Source organism: Microtus oregoni, unplaced genomic scaffold, assembly GCF_018167655.1.
Source record: "Microtus oregoni isolate MIOR12 unplaced genomic scaffold, Mior012 000071F_ref0000514, whole genome shotgun sequence".
Classification (NCBI taxonomy): domain Eukaryota; kingdom Metazoa; phylum Chordata; class Mammalia; order Rodentia; family Cricetidae; genus Microtus; species Microtus oregoni.
Window position 1 is genome coordinate 1982574 of NW_024543978.1, and position 14635 is coordinate 1997208.

Genomic DNA, 14635 nt, shown 5'->3' on the forward strand with positions numbered 1-14635 from the left:
GCACTGTGACAAGGTCTTTCTCTAGTATAACCAATGACTGCCAATGCCAGGAGCCCCTCCTGGAAGCGCCAGACAGAGGTCAGGCCAGTTTGCTATAACAAACTGCTCCATAAAATTGTGGAGGGAATGGTCTCTCTGCGTTTATTGGCTCATGTTCCTGCGGGACATGGAACCAGGTGGTATGTGATGCCCTAAAACATCAGTCTTTCTAGAAGGACTATGGCCAATAAAATCCACAGGCAGGTGAGATAAAACAACTGTAATGTGGAAACCAATAGGAAATTTGTTCTGACAGTTTCAATTAGGGTTCTGGGCATACCCACAGAGGTGACACGTCCCCCCCCCCCCCCCCCAATGACTCTTGGCTCAAAAGTGAGACCCAAGTACACCCTGGAGAGGTGAGTCCTAGAATCCAGCCAGAGAGGAGGGTCTTACCACATCCTCCTGCTCTCCGAGCACTGTACCACAAGGTGTGTGCACGGCCTCACATGAAGGAGACTCTCGTTCAGAAGAAAAGGCCAGCGAGGACTTGGAGGCCAGAATCTAAACTTTACTGTTTCTCCTTTCCAGTGGAAAATGGTGGGTAAGAGGTGGAGGCAGGAGGATCACAAGTTTGAGGTCAGCCTGAGCTAGGAGAGACCCTGTGGAGGTTGTCTCCAAAGTCACTCACCTTCACCACGGTGACCATGCCCTCATTGGTGACAGGGTCTGTGCGGACACTGAAGTGCCCCGAGGGGTCCCCACTGATGATTCGGTAGACTGCATTCCAGTTGGGTGAGTGAGGCTGATCTCGGTCCAGTACTGTGAGATTGGCTACTACTGTTTCCACACGGTTCTCGGGGACCTCTCCTGCAAACTGTGAAGTGTAAGAAAACATTAGGGCCTCACATAGAGCCTGGGGGCCTGGCTCCCTGGACCCAGCCAGTGCTGGGGAGCAGCAGGGTCACTGCTCTGAAGTAGGTGTCCTAAGTGGTGGGTTAGCTGGTATTGACTGATGACAGAGTACCCTGGCCAGAGGCTCCCATCTGCTCCTGTCTCCCCAGAACAAGCCTCACCTATGCAAGCTCTGGCACAGGCTCCCCTCCTACACCCCAGCTTTTCTCACATGCGTGAAAGATGCATGGCAAGGACGGACGCACGATGGAGAGTGGAGAAGCAGGAGTCTACGTGCAGCTGCAAGAGGTCTCTGAGAGAAGCATGTCCTGGCTGCTGCCACCATCAGGTCACGTCAGCTCCTGTGGCCAGTGACTAAACACGGAAGTGATCACCTCTCTACTGCTAAGGTACAGGGAGGTTGCAGTGTGCACCTGTGAAGACCCCATGACCCCACTTGGAGTGGGGGAAGGGTGCGTCTGCCTTAGAAATCCTTGTCCCCTGCCAGCCGTGGCCACTGCTGCGCCTGGCTTCTAGGTTCTGCTCTCAGCAGCTCCGAGGTCACATTCTCTGCTGTCTTGAGATTCACCTTAGGAAGATGCACAACTGTCTCGTCAATTCAGGGTCTGATGGGAACCCACTGCCCATCCTAAAGGATGTCCCTACAGTGTCCTCAGGGCTGCTCTGTGAGCTGCCCTGGAGCAGCGAGGCCCCAGACTACAGAGGGTTGCCTAGGAAGTGCTAGGGGTACAGGTGAGCTGGCACAGGCCACTTCCAGAGGGCCCTACTTTCAAACCTTCCTCTTCGCCATTTAGCACAGAGGGGCACAAAGCAATCCCAGAGAGGACAGAAGACCCGAGTCGTGGGCACATGTGTCCAGGGTCTGACTTCTCACTGGGCTCCCCGGCTCCTCTGTGTGGCTGGGCGAGGCTGGTGGCCTCCACAGTGAGAGCCCCCACTCCTGTCACATTCTGAGTCAGCAATAGGGTTGCCGCAGCGTCTGAGTGTCCACGCACCAGGATATGGGGAGCTTTCCTCTGAGGGAGATCACAGTGGCTTGGGGGGCAGTGTTGCAGGCTGAGTCATGGCCCCTAAAATTTTTTTTTATTTAAAATAATATTTTAAAGTCCAAGTTTCCCAAAGTAGACAGATTGGTATCATTCAACATTGTTTTTTTTTCTTATTGATTTTATTGAGCTCTACATTTTTCTCTGCTCCCCTCCCTTCCGCTCCCCTCCCCTGCAACCCTCTCCCATGGTCCTCATGCTCCCAATTTACTCAGGAAATCTTGTCCTTTTCTACTTTCCATGTAGATTAGATCCATGTAAGTCTCTCTTAGGGGGTCGTCATTGTTGTCTAGGTTCTCTGGGATTGTGATTTGTAGGCTGGTTTTCTTTGCTTTATGTTTAAAAACCACTTATCAGTGAGTACATGTGATAATTGTCTTTCTGGGTCTGGGTTACCTCACTCAAAATGATGTTTTCTAGCTCCATCCATTTGCCTACAAATTTTAAGATGTCGTTATTTTTTTCTGCTATGTAGTACTCCATTGTGTAAATGTACCACATTTTCCTTATCCATTCTTCTATTGAGGGGCATTTAGGTTGCTTCCAGGTTCTGGCTATGACAAACAATGCTGCTATGAACATAGTTGAGCACATGTCCTTGTGGCATGATTTGGGTATATACCCAGAAGTGGTATTACTGGGTCTTGAGGAAGGTTGGTTCCTAATTTTCTGAGAAATTGCCACACTGACATCCAAAGGGGCTGTACCAGCTTGCATTCCCACCAGCAATGCAGAAGTGTTCCCTTTTCCCCACAACCTCTCCAGCATAAGTTGTCATCAGTATTTTTGATCTTGGCCATTATTACAGGTGTAAGATGGAATCTCAGAGTTGTTTTGATTTGCATTTCTCTGATGACTAAGGATGTTGAACATTTCCTTAAGTGTCTTTCAGCCATTTTAGATTCCCCTGTTGTGAGTTCTCTGTTTAGATCTGCACTCCATTTTTTATTAGATTATTTGTTCTTTTGATGTCAAATTTCTTGAGTTCTTTGTATATTTTGGAGATCAGACCTCTGTCTGATGTGGGATTAGTGAAGATCTTGTCCCATTCTGTAGGCTGTCGTTTTGTCTTGTTGACCGTGTTCTTTGCTTTATAGAAGCTTTTCAGTTTCAGGAGGTCCCATTTATTAATTGTTTCTCTCAGTGTCTGTTCTGCTGGAGTTATATTTGGGAAGTGGTCTCCTGTGCCCATGTGCTCAAGGGTACTTCCCACTTTCTCTTCTATGAGGTTCAGTGTGGCTGGCTTTATGTTGAGGTCTTTGATCCATTTTGCATGTCCCATAAATTTATATGTTGATGTCCTTAGCCCCAGTGCCCCGACCTATACCTGTCTGAGGAGGTGTCAGCATGAGGCTGGGAGCTTTCCTAACCCAGCCTGTATGGTACCCTTGTGAAGATCAGTCCCTAGTGGCACATGTGTTAGGGTGTATCAGTTACATGTATACCCCAGGTTACTGGGGGAGGTGCCTCTAGAAGAACCTTTGGCACCTACAGGCACAGATTCTTGGCTCTTGTGCTCAGTGGACTCCTGCCTCTGGGGAAGTCATCTCTGGGCAGATGAGTGAGCCTTCTGCCTTTGACCACTGCGCCTACTCTGATCTGGATAAGAATCTTTTGAGGTCCCAGGTGTTGAAGACTTGGTCCCTAGTCTGGGGCAGTGTTGGGGGCAGGGCAGAGACCATAGCAGGTAGGTATGGGTTGTGGGAGGGAGTCAGGTCACAGGACTGTGCTCTTGAGGGGCTGTGGAGACCCTGACCCCTTTTGGTCTATCTTTGTTTCCTGGTGACCAATTGAGCAGTTTCTTCTGCTTCATGCTCCCCACCTCCCATACTTTGTGTCCCCAACACAGGTCCACAGTACCTCAGAAAACACGAGCTGAAATAGATTTTTCCTCGTTGTACACCAATGACCTCATTGTCATGGTGACAGAGAGCCAGCACCATGTGCACAGCATAGCCTGGCCAAGGGCTCTTCAGATGGACACTGCCCTACTGGGCGCTGTTTCTTGTCCTGCTGGGAGGTGACCTATGGGAATACCATGATGTGACTGCCTCCTTTCCGTCATTTAACACAGCGTCATTCACACCTGTGAGGGGACCGACCACCTTGCACAGGCAAACAGCAAATGCCCCTGTAGTCGGGCTGCATAGGCCGGGCCTGCGTGGCTCTGCCTTCCTTCTTTACCAGTGGAGGTTCAGTGTAGAGAGCTTTGGTGACTGCGCCTGCCTTTTACTGCTAACGGCTGGGCTGGGCAAGGACTGCTCTCACCTGCAGGCAGAGCCTGTGCTTACTGTTACGTACAAGGTTCCCAGGACCAGCAATGGCCCAGCCTCACCACCCATCACACACGGATGTCAAATGTGGAAAGCATCCTGGGCTCAGAGACGTCTGGACCTCAGCCAAGGTCACACAGTGAGAAGAGTGGCCGTGTGTGGGTGGGAAGACCACAGTTGCTGGGTCTCAGGGTCCCTCTGAGCCCACTGGGGTCTGTGCATGGGGTAGGCTGTAGGCCCCTGGGGCATTGTCTGGAGGTTGTTTTCCACCCCGGCTGGTCCTGCATCACTCTGGAGGGGAGTGCTGATGGCAGGGTGGCCCTGAACGAGCTATGGGCTTTGTCCTCCAGGGGGCACTGCAGTTGCACAGGAGCAAGAAGAAAAATAACTTTTAATTAACACTTAAGAATAGGAATTGGAGTTGGCAAGTCCCTGCATCTTTTTCAGCTCTGCCTGATTGTTCTTGATTAAGCTTCACAAAAATAGCCCATGTGTGGTGTGTGGCCAACCTGCCTGTACACTCCCACTGTGTCCCGGGGCACCTGCCTGCCACTCATCTGGATGGGGCCTGGTGAGGGCCGCTGGAGCCCAAGTATGTATGTCTGTGGAGGGTACACTGAAGATGAGCTGTGGGGCCTGCGTGGAAAAGTGTTCTGTATTCACGGGACTTCAGACTGCCCTCCCTGCTGGCCCTCCATGTCCCAGGGAAGTGGGAGTCTCCACCTTCCTTCATCGGTTTCATGGAGGCAGGACCAACCCCTGAAATAAGCTTTGTGCCATTGTGCTCCAGCTGTGACCCTCTGGCTGTGACCCTCCGGCTACCTGTGCTAACTGGGGTCATAATGGTTTCTTCTGTGTCCCAGCATAAAGAGAGACACTGCTCTTCCCAGAGCTTCTGTCCTCTCACAGACGGCACGGGGTGTTTGTAGCGTGGCTGATGCACCTGAGAGAAGATGAAGTTCAGGTAGATTGGAGGTGGTGGTCCAGACCAGACAGAGCTCAGATGCTGGGTGAAACCGGTCCATCCTCAGAGTGCCTCCTGCTGAGATCAGGTGGGGGAACACCCCAGGAGCTATCGTGGGAGGGCACTGGGAGCCAGTGCCTGTTAGTGCTTTTTCACTGTGGCCATGGTCACCCTCGAGCTGTGCTGTAGAGCCCGGGCAGCAGCACAGCAAGAGCTGAGGCTTCACCTGGAGTCAGAGCTGCCAGTCTGGGTCGTGCTGAGTCTGACCCCGTATGATCTCATAGGTTGTCTGAGACAGGATTCATGCACTTCCCACAGGAGGAGGGCTTGCTGGCTCTATCTCTGAGGCAGGGTATCTGTGGGCCCTCCTGTCCTTTCCAACCTGCATAACTTCTAGGAGCTCTGGGAATGAGCAAAGTGGGCATGGACCATGTGTCCAGATGTGGAGAACTGGGCTTGTGCAGGACTGGGAGGCAGGCTGGGTGGGTCCCTGAGCGTCATACACTGCTCTTTGATGCTCCGGCCAATGTCCTCAGTCTTTGATGAAACCCTCCTCCCGCAGGCATGCTCCTCAAAACTCCTCCGGCCACTGTGGTGTTCTGTGTCGCGACCGCCTCGACCAGCAAGGATGATGCGACACCGGAGCTCTTCTTGCAAGCAGTTTTATTCAGGACCTTTTTTACAATTGTATCTCTCTCTCTTCTCTCCCCAGGCAAGTCTCTCCCAGCCCTTAAATAGGCCTGAGCTACCAACCCTGGATAGCCACGTGGGCACCGTCCATTGGTCCACGCATACGCAAACCGCTTTCGATCACTGGGTGATGATCGCAAGAGTCTGGTTTTAGCCAAATAAGGAATTGTTTATCAGAGAGCTCTCACTTTCGGGATCGTGGAGGGCGAAAGCCAGCGCCATCTTTTAGGCGTGGCTCCACGCAGCTCTCTACAGTTCCGTCTCCTCTGCTGGGGATGAACCCAAAGCTGAACTCTTGTGACTTCCCTCTGGCCTGCTTCTTATGGTGACCATATTGTTCCAAGGCTACTTTCTGAAGGTAAGAGGGGGCGCCGATGTCAGGAGAGCTGTGTCATTCCTGCACCCCAGTATCTGTACTCCAGCAGTCTGGAATGGGCATAGGGGTGTAGCCCTGACTTAGAGTCTGAGCGCCCTGTGATTATCCTGGGGTCCCACAGCACTGATGCCTGGCTTAGGAGCGTTGTCCTGATTTTTCCCCCTAACTTAACACAAGCTAGAGTTATTTGGAAAGAAGAACCTCATTTGAGGGAACACTTCCATCATATTTCCTGTAGGCAAGTCTGTAGGTCATTTTCTTGATTAATGGCTGATATTGGAGGGTCCAATCTATTCTGGGGACCACCCCTTGACTGGTGGTCTTGGGTGCTCCAAGAAAGCAAACTGAGCAAGCCATGAGGAGCAAGCCAGTAAACAGCATTTCCCCCATTGTCTTTGCTTCAGTTCCTGCCTCCAGGTTCACTTCCCTTGGGCAGAAACTATGAATCTGCAGTGATCAGAATGTGTGAGCTAAATTAACCCTTTCCTCCCCATGTTGTGTTTGGTCATGGTGTTTTATCAGGAGACAAGCGGGTTTGTGTCTGTGGACAGTTGTACTGGCTCTGCCCCTGACAAGGCCACCCTGGGTGTGTTCCCTGCCCTTCTGCAGTGGCTGCAGCAAAGCATGGTCTAGACCAGGAGTGGCACCAGTGTGGGCCCGGCACCAACTGTCTCTCCCAGCTGCCAGCTGGGAGTTCCTGCACTGTCACCGAAGGCAGTTGCCAAGATGAGTGCTGACCACCATGCCCGCCCTCTAGAAGCCTGTCTAGGGAAGGAGGCTTGTTGTGCCACGGATGTCACTTTGTAGGGTCAGTGGCTCTCCCTGCAGCCTGGCCAAACCCTATACTACTTCTTTCTGCCCTGTTGGTTGTGGTGAGGGATAGGACTCACGCTGTCTGCAGGGGTCCTGAGCAGCACCTGTTGGTGCCATCTACTGTTTGGCCACTAGATGGTGCTATGATCCAAGAGACTAGGACTCGGGGTTGGGGTGGGGTGGTGGTCATGCTCCTGCCCGGGCACCAGCCTTCTAGGCGCCTTCACCTTAGGCAAATGGGTTTCCTCTCTCTCATCTCCACGTGGCAGCTACTTTCAGCATTCAGTCCCAGCTGCTTCCTGTGGGCCTTGGGCCTGAGCTCCACGTCCTGGCCCACCTGGGTCTCTCTTATTCACTGGTTGGGGCCTGATGAGAGTGTTCATGCCTGGTAAAGTCCTTGTTACTATTAAGGACACATGGCCCTCTTCGGTCTGAGAGTGACCTTCTGACCTTTCCCTCTGCACATCCCGGCCAGACACCTGCAGCCTGCTATTTCTTCAGGGTTGGGCTGGACTGTGTGTTCACGGAGGGGCGGGGACCACTTGGGTCACAGAACTGTTCACCCATTTGTGGACTTGGGTGCCATGGAGGTGGATGCTAGGGGAGATCGGGGTCATGCGATTTACAGTTTCGTCTCCAGAATCTTCTCTCCCAGGGCGGGGCAGGGTCTGTTCCTCAGACCCATGGCTGGAGGCTCACAGTGGACTTTCTATTCCGTGGCTGGGTGGATACTTGTATGTTCAACAAGAGTCCTTGACTTCTAAGGTCCCAGTGTCCAGGGTCTAGCCCAGTCTTTGCCAATTTCCTTGTCTGGGGGTGGGAACCACACAGGGCCAGCCACTGTCTGCTGAGGACCAAGGTAGGAAAGGGATCTTTGCGTCAAAGACACACATGCCCATAGCCAGGGCCCAGCTGGGCATCTGGCAAGCAAGTACACATTGCACAGTCACACGGCCTCCCTAAACACGTGACAGCCTGGAAGGCCACCTTCTCCAGAGCTTTATCTCAGCAAGGTATCAGCCAGCCACTTAATCCTGGGGCTTACCAGGCCCTTAGGGCCATCTCTCCACTGGACAGGCTAGGCCATTCTTTCCCGGCAGAGATGGCTGGCCCAGTGTCCCTCTCGGTCAGTCATCTGTGCAGCAGTATTTGCTACCCATGGTCCATCCAGCTCTTCCCCCACCACCGAGAGGGAGGTGGCAGTTTGGGGCTTTCTCTCTGCAAGGATGTACGGTACTCACTGTGCTCGTGGTGAATTCCGGAGGGTTGTCATTTACGTCTGTCACTGTGATGATGGCAGTGGCTGTGTTCGAGAGACCGTAGTTAAGGTTTCCTTCCATGTCAGTGGCCTGGACGATGACCGTGTACTGCTGGACTTTCTGGAGGGGAAAGACAATGGGTCACTTTGGGTTCGGTAGATGGGGAATGGAGGCTTCCTCAGTGGGGTCACCCTTGGCATGGGCTGCCTGGGACTTCCTGGGGCTGTGGAACCTGCTGTTGCCTTGTGGTAGGCGGTTGTGGCAGAAGGAGGGCAACCGTATTTGTATCTCAGTGGGCACAGTCAGTTTTGGTGTTGAGGCAGACGGGGCAGGTCAGGGTTCAGAGGAACCTGCACCGTCTTCAGAGTGGACAGTCTGCAGATGAAAGGCCAGGCTAGGGGATGTCGCTGTGGGAGCAGAGCTAAATGGAAGGATAGGACTGGACGGGGAAGGAATGCCAGGTTAGCACATGGCAGGGCACAGCAGTGGGGGGTCTCCAGTTCCACATGGAGGAGAGGGGAGCAGCTTGATGCAGGTGTGCTCTCTGAAAGGCGAGCAAAGGACAATGGTGTGCCATGTCATGCTCTGAGGGAGTCACATGACCCTCCCCTGCTCACTGCCTGTACTGAGAGGCAGAGGCATTGACTACTCTGCTGACCGAGGGTATCATGCTGTGGGAATGACAGCCTTTGACTAGTCCAGGGAGGGGGCAGCTCTGTGAGGACCCTGTCACCTCTCACTGGCACCACTGGGAACTCAAAATGGGTTCAATCTCCAGTTCTGCTCTCCTAAAAGGTTAGAAAAGGGCAGGTCCCACCTTGTGACACAGAGAAGTGTGTGTGAGTTCCATACATTGGCTCCAGAAAAGTTATAGGCAGCAGACAGGTCACAGAATTCCTCTGTTCATCCATCATCCCTCATCTACCCATTCATCCTCCACCATCCCTCCATCTACCCATTCATCCTCCACCATCCCTCATCTACCCATTCATCCTCCACCATCCCTCCATCTACCCATTCATCGTCCACCATCCCTCCATCTACCCATTCATCCTCCACCATCCCTCATGTACCCATTCATCCTCCACCATCCCTCCATCTACCCATTCATCCTCCACCATCCCTCATGTACCCATTCATCCTCCACCATCCCTCCATCTACCCATTCATCCTCCACCATCCCTCCATCTACCCATTCATCCTCCACCATCCCTTCTGTACTCATTCATCCTCCACCATCCCTCCATCTACCCATTCATCCTCCACCATCCCTCATCTACCCATCTTATACCCATTCTTCCCTTCTCTCCATCTGTTCTTCCTTTCCTCCCCTCTCACTCCTTCCATCCATATCCCTTCCTGTTCCTCTCTTTGTCCCAGACACAGCCAACCTGTCATCTGGAGAGGGATAGATCATGGGCCAAGCTGAGCACTGCTGCCGTATGTGGCATTGGATAAAGATAAACAGAAACATAGAAGCATATGCTTATTAACATGAACATGTGTTTGCATGTGTGTGCGTGCACATCAATGCCTGTGGACATGTAGGAATGTGTGTAACCTGTATGCATGTGTATGTGTGTATTCATGTGTGTACACACCTGTAGGTCTCTGCATATGTGTGTAGTGTGCATGTGTGTGTACATCAGCCTGCCACTAGAGGGGAAGCTGAACTTGCTTGTGGACTGCAGGACCCTGGGAGGGAAGCTGGTCCTGCAAGATGGGAGAAATACTAGGACTCAGAAGAAGCAGGCCAGCCGGGCTCTAGGGTCTTCTGCCTGCCTCTGAGCCCAGGTGGGTCTCAGTTTGGTAACCTCTGCCCCTGTATTATCCCTCCATGGAACTAGAAGGAGGTGCTGGGTACAGTGGGCATGCTGTGTTCAGGGTCACCCCTACTGGCCAATTGCTTTCCTGTGGCACCCCCTCCCCAGTTCCCACTGGGTACAGAGAACAGGGCAGGTGCCTCTGGAGTTGTGTCAGCAATGCAGCTGCAGTGAATTCATTAAGAAAGTGATTTAACCGTTTTCAAGTTTGAGAGTAGGAAGACAACTAGAAAGCAGCCATCCCCAGGGCTTTCACTCACCTCCCTGCAGCCCGGCATGCTAACTCTGCAGAACATCCATCAATAATGCATCGGTCGGCCTGCCCTAGAAAGCGCCGAAGCTTCCCCAGCATACCCGCTGTTGTGGGGGAAACTGCGCACATCTCACAGGGTGTCCTGGCTGACCCTTGGTGATGACTCAGTACTAAGAAGTTGTCTAAGTGCAGAACCAAGGTCACTAGCAGAGCTCCCAATAATGGTGGCCCCAGCTCCCCCACCTCAGCATCTCAGCATGGCCCGTGTCCTGGGCTGACCTCCGCTGTAGTCCCTGAAATCTGGGCTTCCCTAGCCCCTCCCTCTAGGATGTGAGTAGAGATGGCTCAGTGGTTAAGAACATGTATGGCTCCTTGCAGGGAACCTGAGTTTCATTCCTAGACCCCACATCAGGTGTCTCACTCCAGCTCCAGGGGCCTGAACTCCTCTGACCTCTACAGGTGTCCCTGTACACACACACACACACACACACACAACCATGTAATTGCTACTACTACTATTAACTTTTTAAAACAACCCCCCTCCCTGTGCTGCCCGAAGCTTCTAGCTGCTCAGTCAAGGATGTGTTTCTTACCCAGACTCCAGCATTGCCTGCTGCAGCCCTCCCTGGGTGGTGATTCTCTACTCTTCCCCCAGGGGGTGCTACAGAGCCACTCAGGAGCTCCGACCTGCCAAGGGGGCTCTTTCCTTCCAGCCAGCAGCTCTTTCTGCTGCATCAAAAGGTCCAAATCAGGAGCAGAAGGAGAGAGAGCACGAGCAAGGAACTCAGGACCATGAGGGGTGCACCCACACACTGAGACAATGGGGATGTTCTATTGGGAACTCACCAAGACCAGCTGGCCTGGGTCTGGAAAAGCCTGGGATAAAACCGGACTCTCTGAACATAACGGACAATGAGGACTACTGAGAACTCAAGAACAATGGCACTGGGTTTCTGATTCTACTGCACGTACTGGCTTTGTGGGAGCCTAGGCAGTTTGGATGCTCAACTTACTAGACCTGGATGGAGGTGGGGGGTTCCTTGGACTTCCCACAGGACAGGGAACCCTGATTGCTTTTCGGGCTGAGGGGGGGGGGACTTAATTAGGGGAGGGGGAGGGAAATGGGAGGCGGTGGCTGGGAAGAGACAGAAATCTTTAATAAATAAATAAATTAAAAAAAAAGCAGAGAAAAATGTAACTCTTCTCAGTGGGGTGTGCACAGCACCCCCCCCCCCAACTGCTGCCAGGGGGAGCCAACAAGCTAGTGGGCCTCAGGCTGAAACAGGGTGGTGTCAGCACAGCCTAGCAGGCCTCAGGCTGGGTCAGGATAGATGGAGTCAGATGCTCTGCTCTCACCTGCCACTCTGTCCCTCTTCCTCTCTACCTCTCTTTTCCACTGGATAGCACCCACAGCAATTGCAGTGTTCTGGACTCTGCAAGCAATGAGGCGGGGTGGCAGGAGTGTCCCTGCTTCAAGCCCAGAGGGCTGAGGAATCCGGGTGCCTTCACAGCCATTTCTGGCAACCCCCTCCAGCTCTCAGGCGCCTCCTCCAGGCTGCTGACTGAAATTGCAGGCTGAACACCACACTCCTTCACTTTCCCCTTCTTCCTCCTCCTTGAGGCTGTGGATTACCCAGCCTTGGGGTCCTGTCTTTCCCAGGCTGACTCTAGGACAGCTTTTCCTAAATGACATTTGTGGCCAGGTCACACTCTGTTGCTGAATATCCCATGCTCTGTGGGGGTGCTGGGCAGTATCATAGACTCTGCCCATGGGGTGTTAGGAATCCATCACAGATGTCAGCAGTGTAGTAATATCCCAAGGGGACATTGTTTGAGAAGCAGGGCTCTAGGAAGGAGGCAGGCGGTAAATAAGGGAAAACAATCCCTTCAGGGCTGTGCAAGCATGGACAGAGGAGAGTAGGCATGGGGAGCTAATTGAATTAACCACCTCTGGTTAATATACTTGGGGGAGACTGTCGCCAACAGAGGGAATGGCTCTGCTAAGGCACTAGGGGAGGTGGTGTGTGTGTGTGTGTGTGTGTGTGTGTGTGTGTGTGTGTGTGGTGTGCACAGATGGAGATGGAAGCAGGCTCGACTCAACCGGGCTCAGAGAGCAGCCGAGCGGGTGTCACCTGTCTGTTCTGTGTGGCTTTGATCCAGGGTGTGGTCTGGGGTGAGACCTGGAAGAGAAAAGAGCTACCCATAGGGCGAGCTTTCTGAGCGGGTGGGATCGTGGGACCCAGGGAGTTTGCTGCCTGGACACACACCACTGAAGGGACACCTTCTGCTCTGCTCCCGTCTGGAGACCATGGCGTTCTGATACTCCCCTTTTCATATTGGGGATAGTAGCTGGGAGTACCCCAGAAAGCAAGCAGCAGGGTGCACTTGATGCCACGTGAGCTAGCCTGGGGCTGGTATCCTAGGAGCTGCAGACACTCCTGGCCTCCCAGTCCCTCCAGAGAAGTGTGCCCTGAGAGGAGAGTCTCTACTGTTAAAGGGATTCAGAGGATTTGTGTACAAAACCTTTTACTTAAACACTGGCAAAGTTCAAAGATAACAAATAGATTCAGCGTCCATCTGTGGCCGTGTCTGTCTCTGGTTGCCTGTCTGAGACCTCACATCGGATCCATGGGTGCTGTGAAGCCTCAGCGTGGAAGGAGGAGGCCCTGCTGCAACAGGGATGTGGGAAGCCTGGTACAGGTATGGGTACTCTGCACCTAGATCTGGTGACGGCCACAGGGGAAAGTCTCAGGGTCTGGAATGGTGGAGCAGCAGTGTGGATGGGTGCCACTGCAGCTCGCTTTCAAAGTAGGCACATGGGCTGTGGCAGGTGGTCGTGGGCTGGGGCTGGGTGATAGGGGCTATGGCTGGGTGATAGGGGCTATGGCTGGGTGGTGGGCTGTAACAGTGATCCTCAGCTGTGACTGGGTGATCCTGGTCTATGGCTGGGTGATCCTGGGCTAAGCTAAGCTCTGTCCTGCCTCTTGTCTTTGGGAGCCCAGGAAGACTCTTGGGACTGAGACCAACCTGTCTGGATCTATCACCATTCCTTCACACACAGGAGTTAATGAAGGTTACACCATGGGCCTTCCTATTTCAGTGGGCCTCCATGGTGATCTCTCTGACCTCATGGTCCTTGCCCTCTGGTGGCTTTTGAAAGAATAGGTCAGAGGAGGGGAAAATAGGCAAGAATAGAAAACATGGGGCTCTCCAAGCAAGCAAGGTGGGTGTGGGGAGTGGGGGAGCCAGCCCAGCTTCTGTCTCAAGGAGGGGCCCTGCTTTGGTATTCTAGTGGTCTATCCCGGCTTCCTCCCAGGACCCCCTGTTGAAACCTGCCCCAGGCTCTCCAGGGTTCCTTGTCAGCATGGTCTGAATAACGTGACCCCTCAGCAGGTCGTGAGCAAGACCAGTGCAGTCTCCTTGGTGCTCAGGCCTCTTCTGCACTGCAGGCCCCCTCCAGGCTCTAAGGGTAGGGGTGTGGCTGCAGGCCCTTCCAGGCTCTCAGGGTGGGTGTGGCTGGACATGAGAGCATTGGTAGGGCCTACTGCTAGAGCTGCTGGGTCCCCAGAGATTGGTTGGTGGTTCTGTGGGAGTCTGATGAATTTGTCCTGTGTGGAGTTGGGAAGACAGCTGAGACAGTCTCTGTGGTTTTATTTCCATCTTTGGAAAGGGAAGGAGAGTGTCAAGCTTTTCTGGCCTTGTTTCTTCTGAGTTGCTGCCAAGTGGAGGTTGTAGGGAGATGGTGTCTGGAAAGTTCTGGAATACCCCCCCACCCCCCCCACCCCCCCGCAGATGTCCTTGCCGATGGCATGTCACCCGTTTCTGAATGTGTCCTGTACATCTTTGGACATGTCTGGACGTCACTGGGTTTTCTGGACGTGTCTGAATATTTGTGGGTATTTTTGGAAGTGCCTGGATGTTTCTGGGTCTGTCGGGGGTGGCGTCCTGCAGGCAGCCCTACTCCTGAACATGCATCCATCACCATATACTGCTCTGCTGGGATGTCTTCCTACAGAGCCAGTGATGAAAACTCCTGGTTTGGGGCACAGTTTCGTGGTGGAGCTCTGGTCCAGCACAGGCAAGGCCCTGGGGTCAGTTTCCAGTACTGCAAAAAGTTTCCCTGAGACGGCCAGAGAGAGGCTCTTCCGTCTCTACAATGCTCTGCAGAGCTTCCTCTTGGGCCCCACATGGCAACCTATGCCTTTACCATGGGCAGTTTGTCCTACCTCTCTCTAGTGCTGTCT

The 14635-nt window shown here is 53.1% G+C and overlaps 1 protein-coding gene across 2 annotated transcripts in view; it reads right to left on the reverse strand.

Annotated features, from left to right (window-relative positions):
• The window catches only part of Cdh4 (cadherin 4), a 478608-nt gene that overhangs the window by 15319 nt on the left and 448654 nt on the right, over window positions 1–14635 (reverse strand). For both annotated transcript variants that reach the window (XM_041641804.1, XM_041641803.1), the window contains exons 8-9: window positions 8298–8435; window positions 671–856 (exon numbers count right to left, since the gene is read on the reverse strand). In XM_041641804.1, coding sequence (XP_041497738.1) covers window positions 671–856; window positions 8298–8435 — 324 coding nt within the window. The remainder of the gene's footprint in view (window positions 1–670; window positions 857–8297; window positions 8436–14635) is intronic.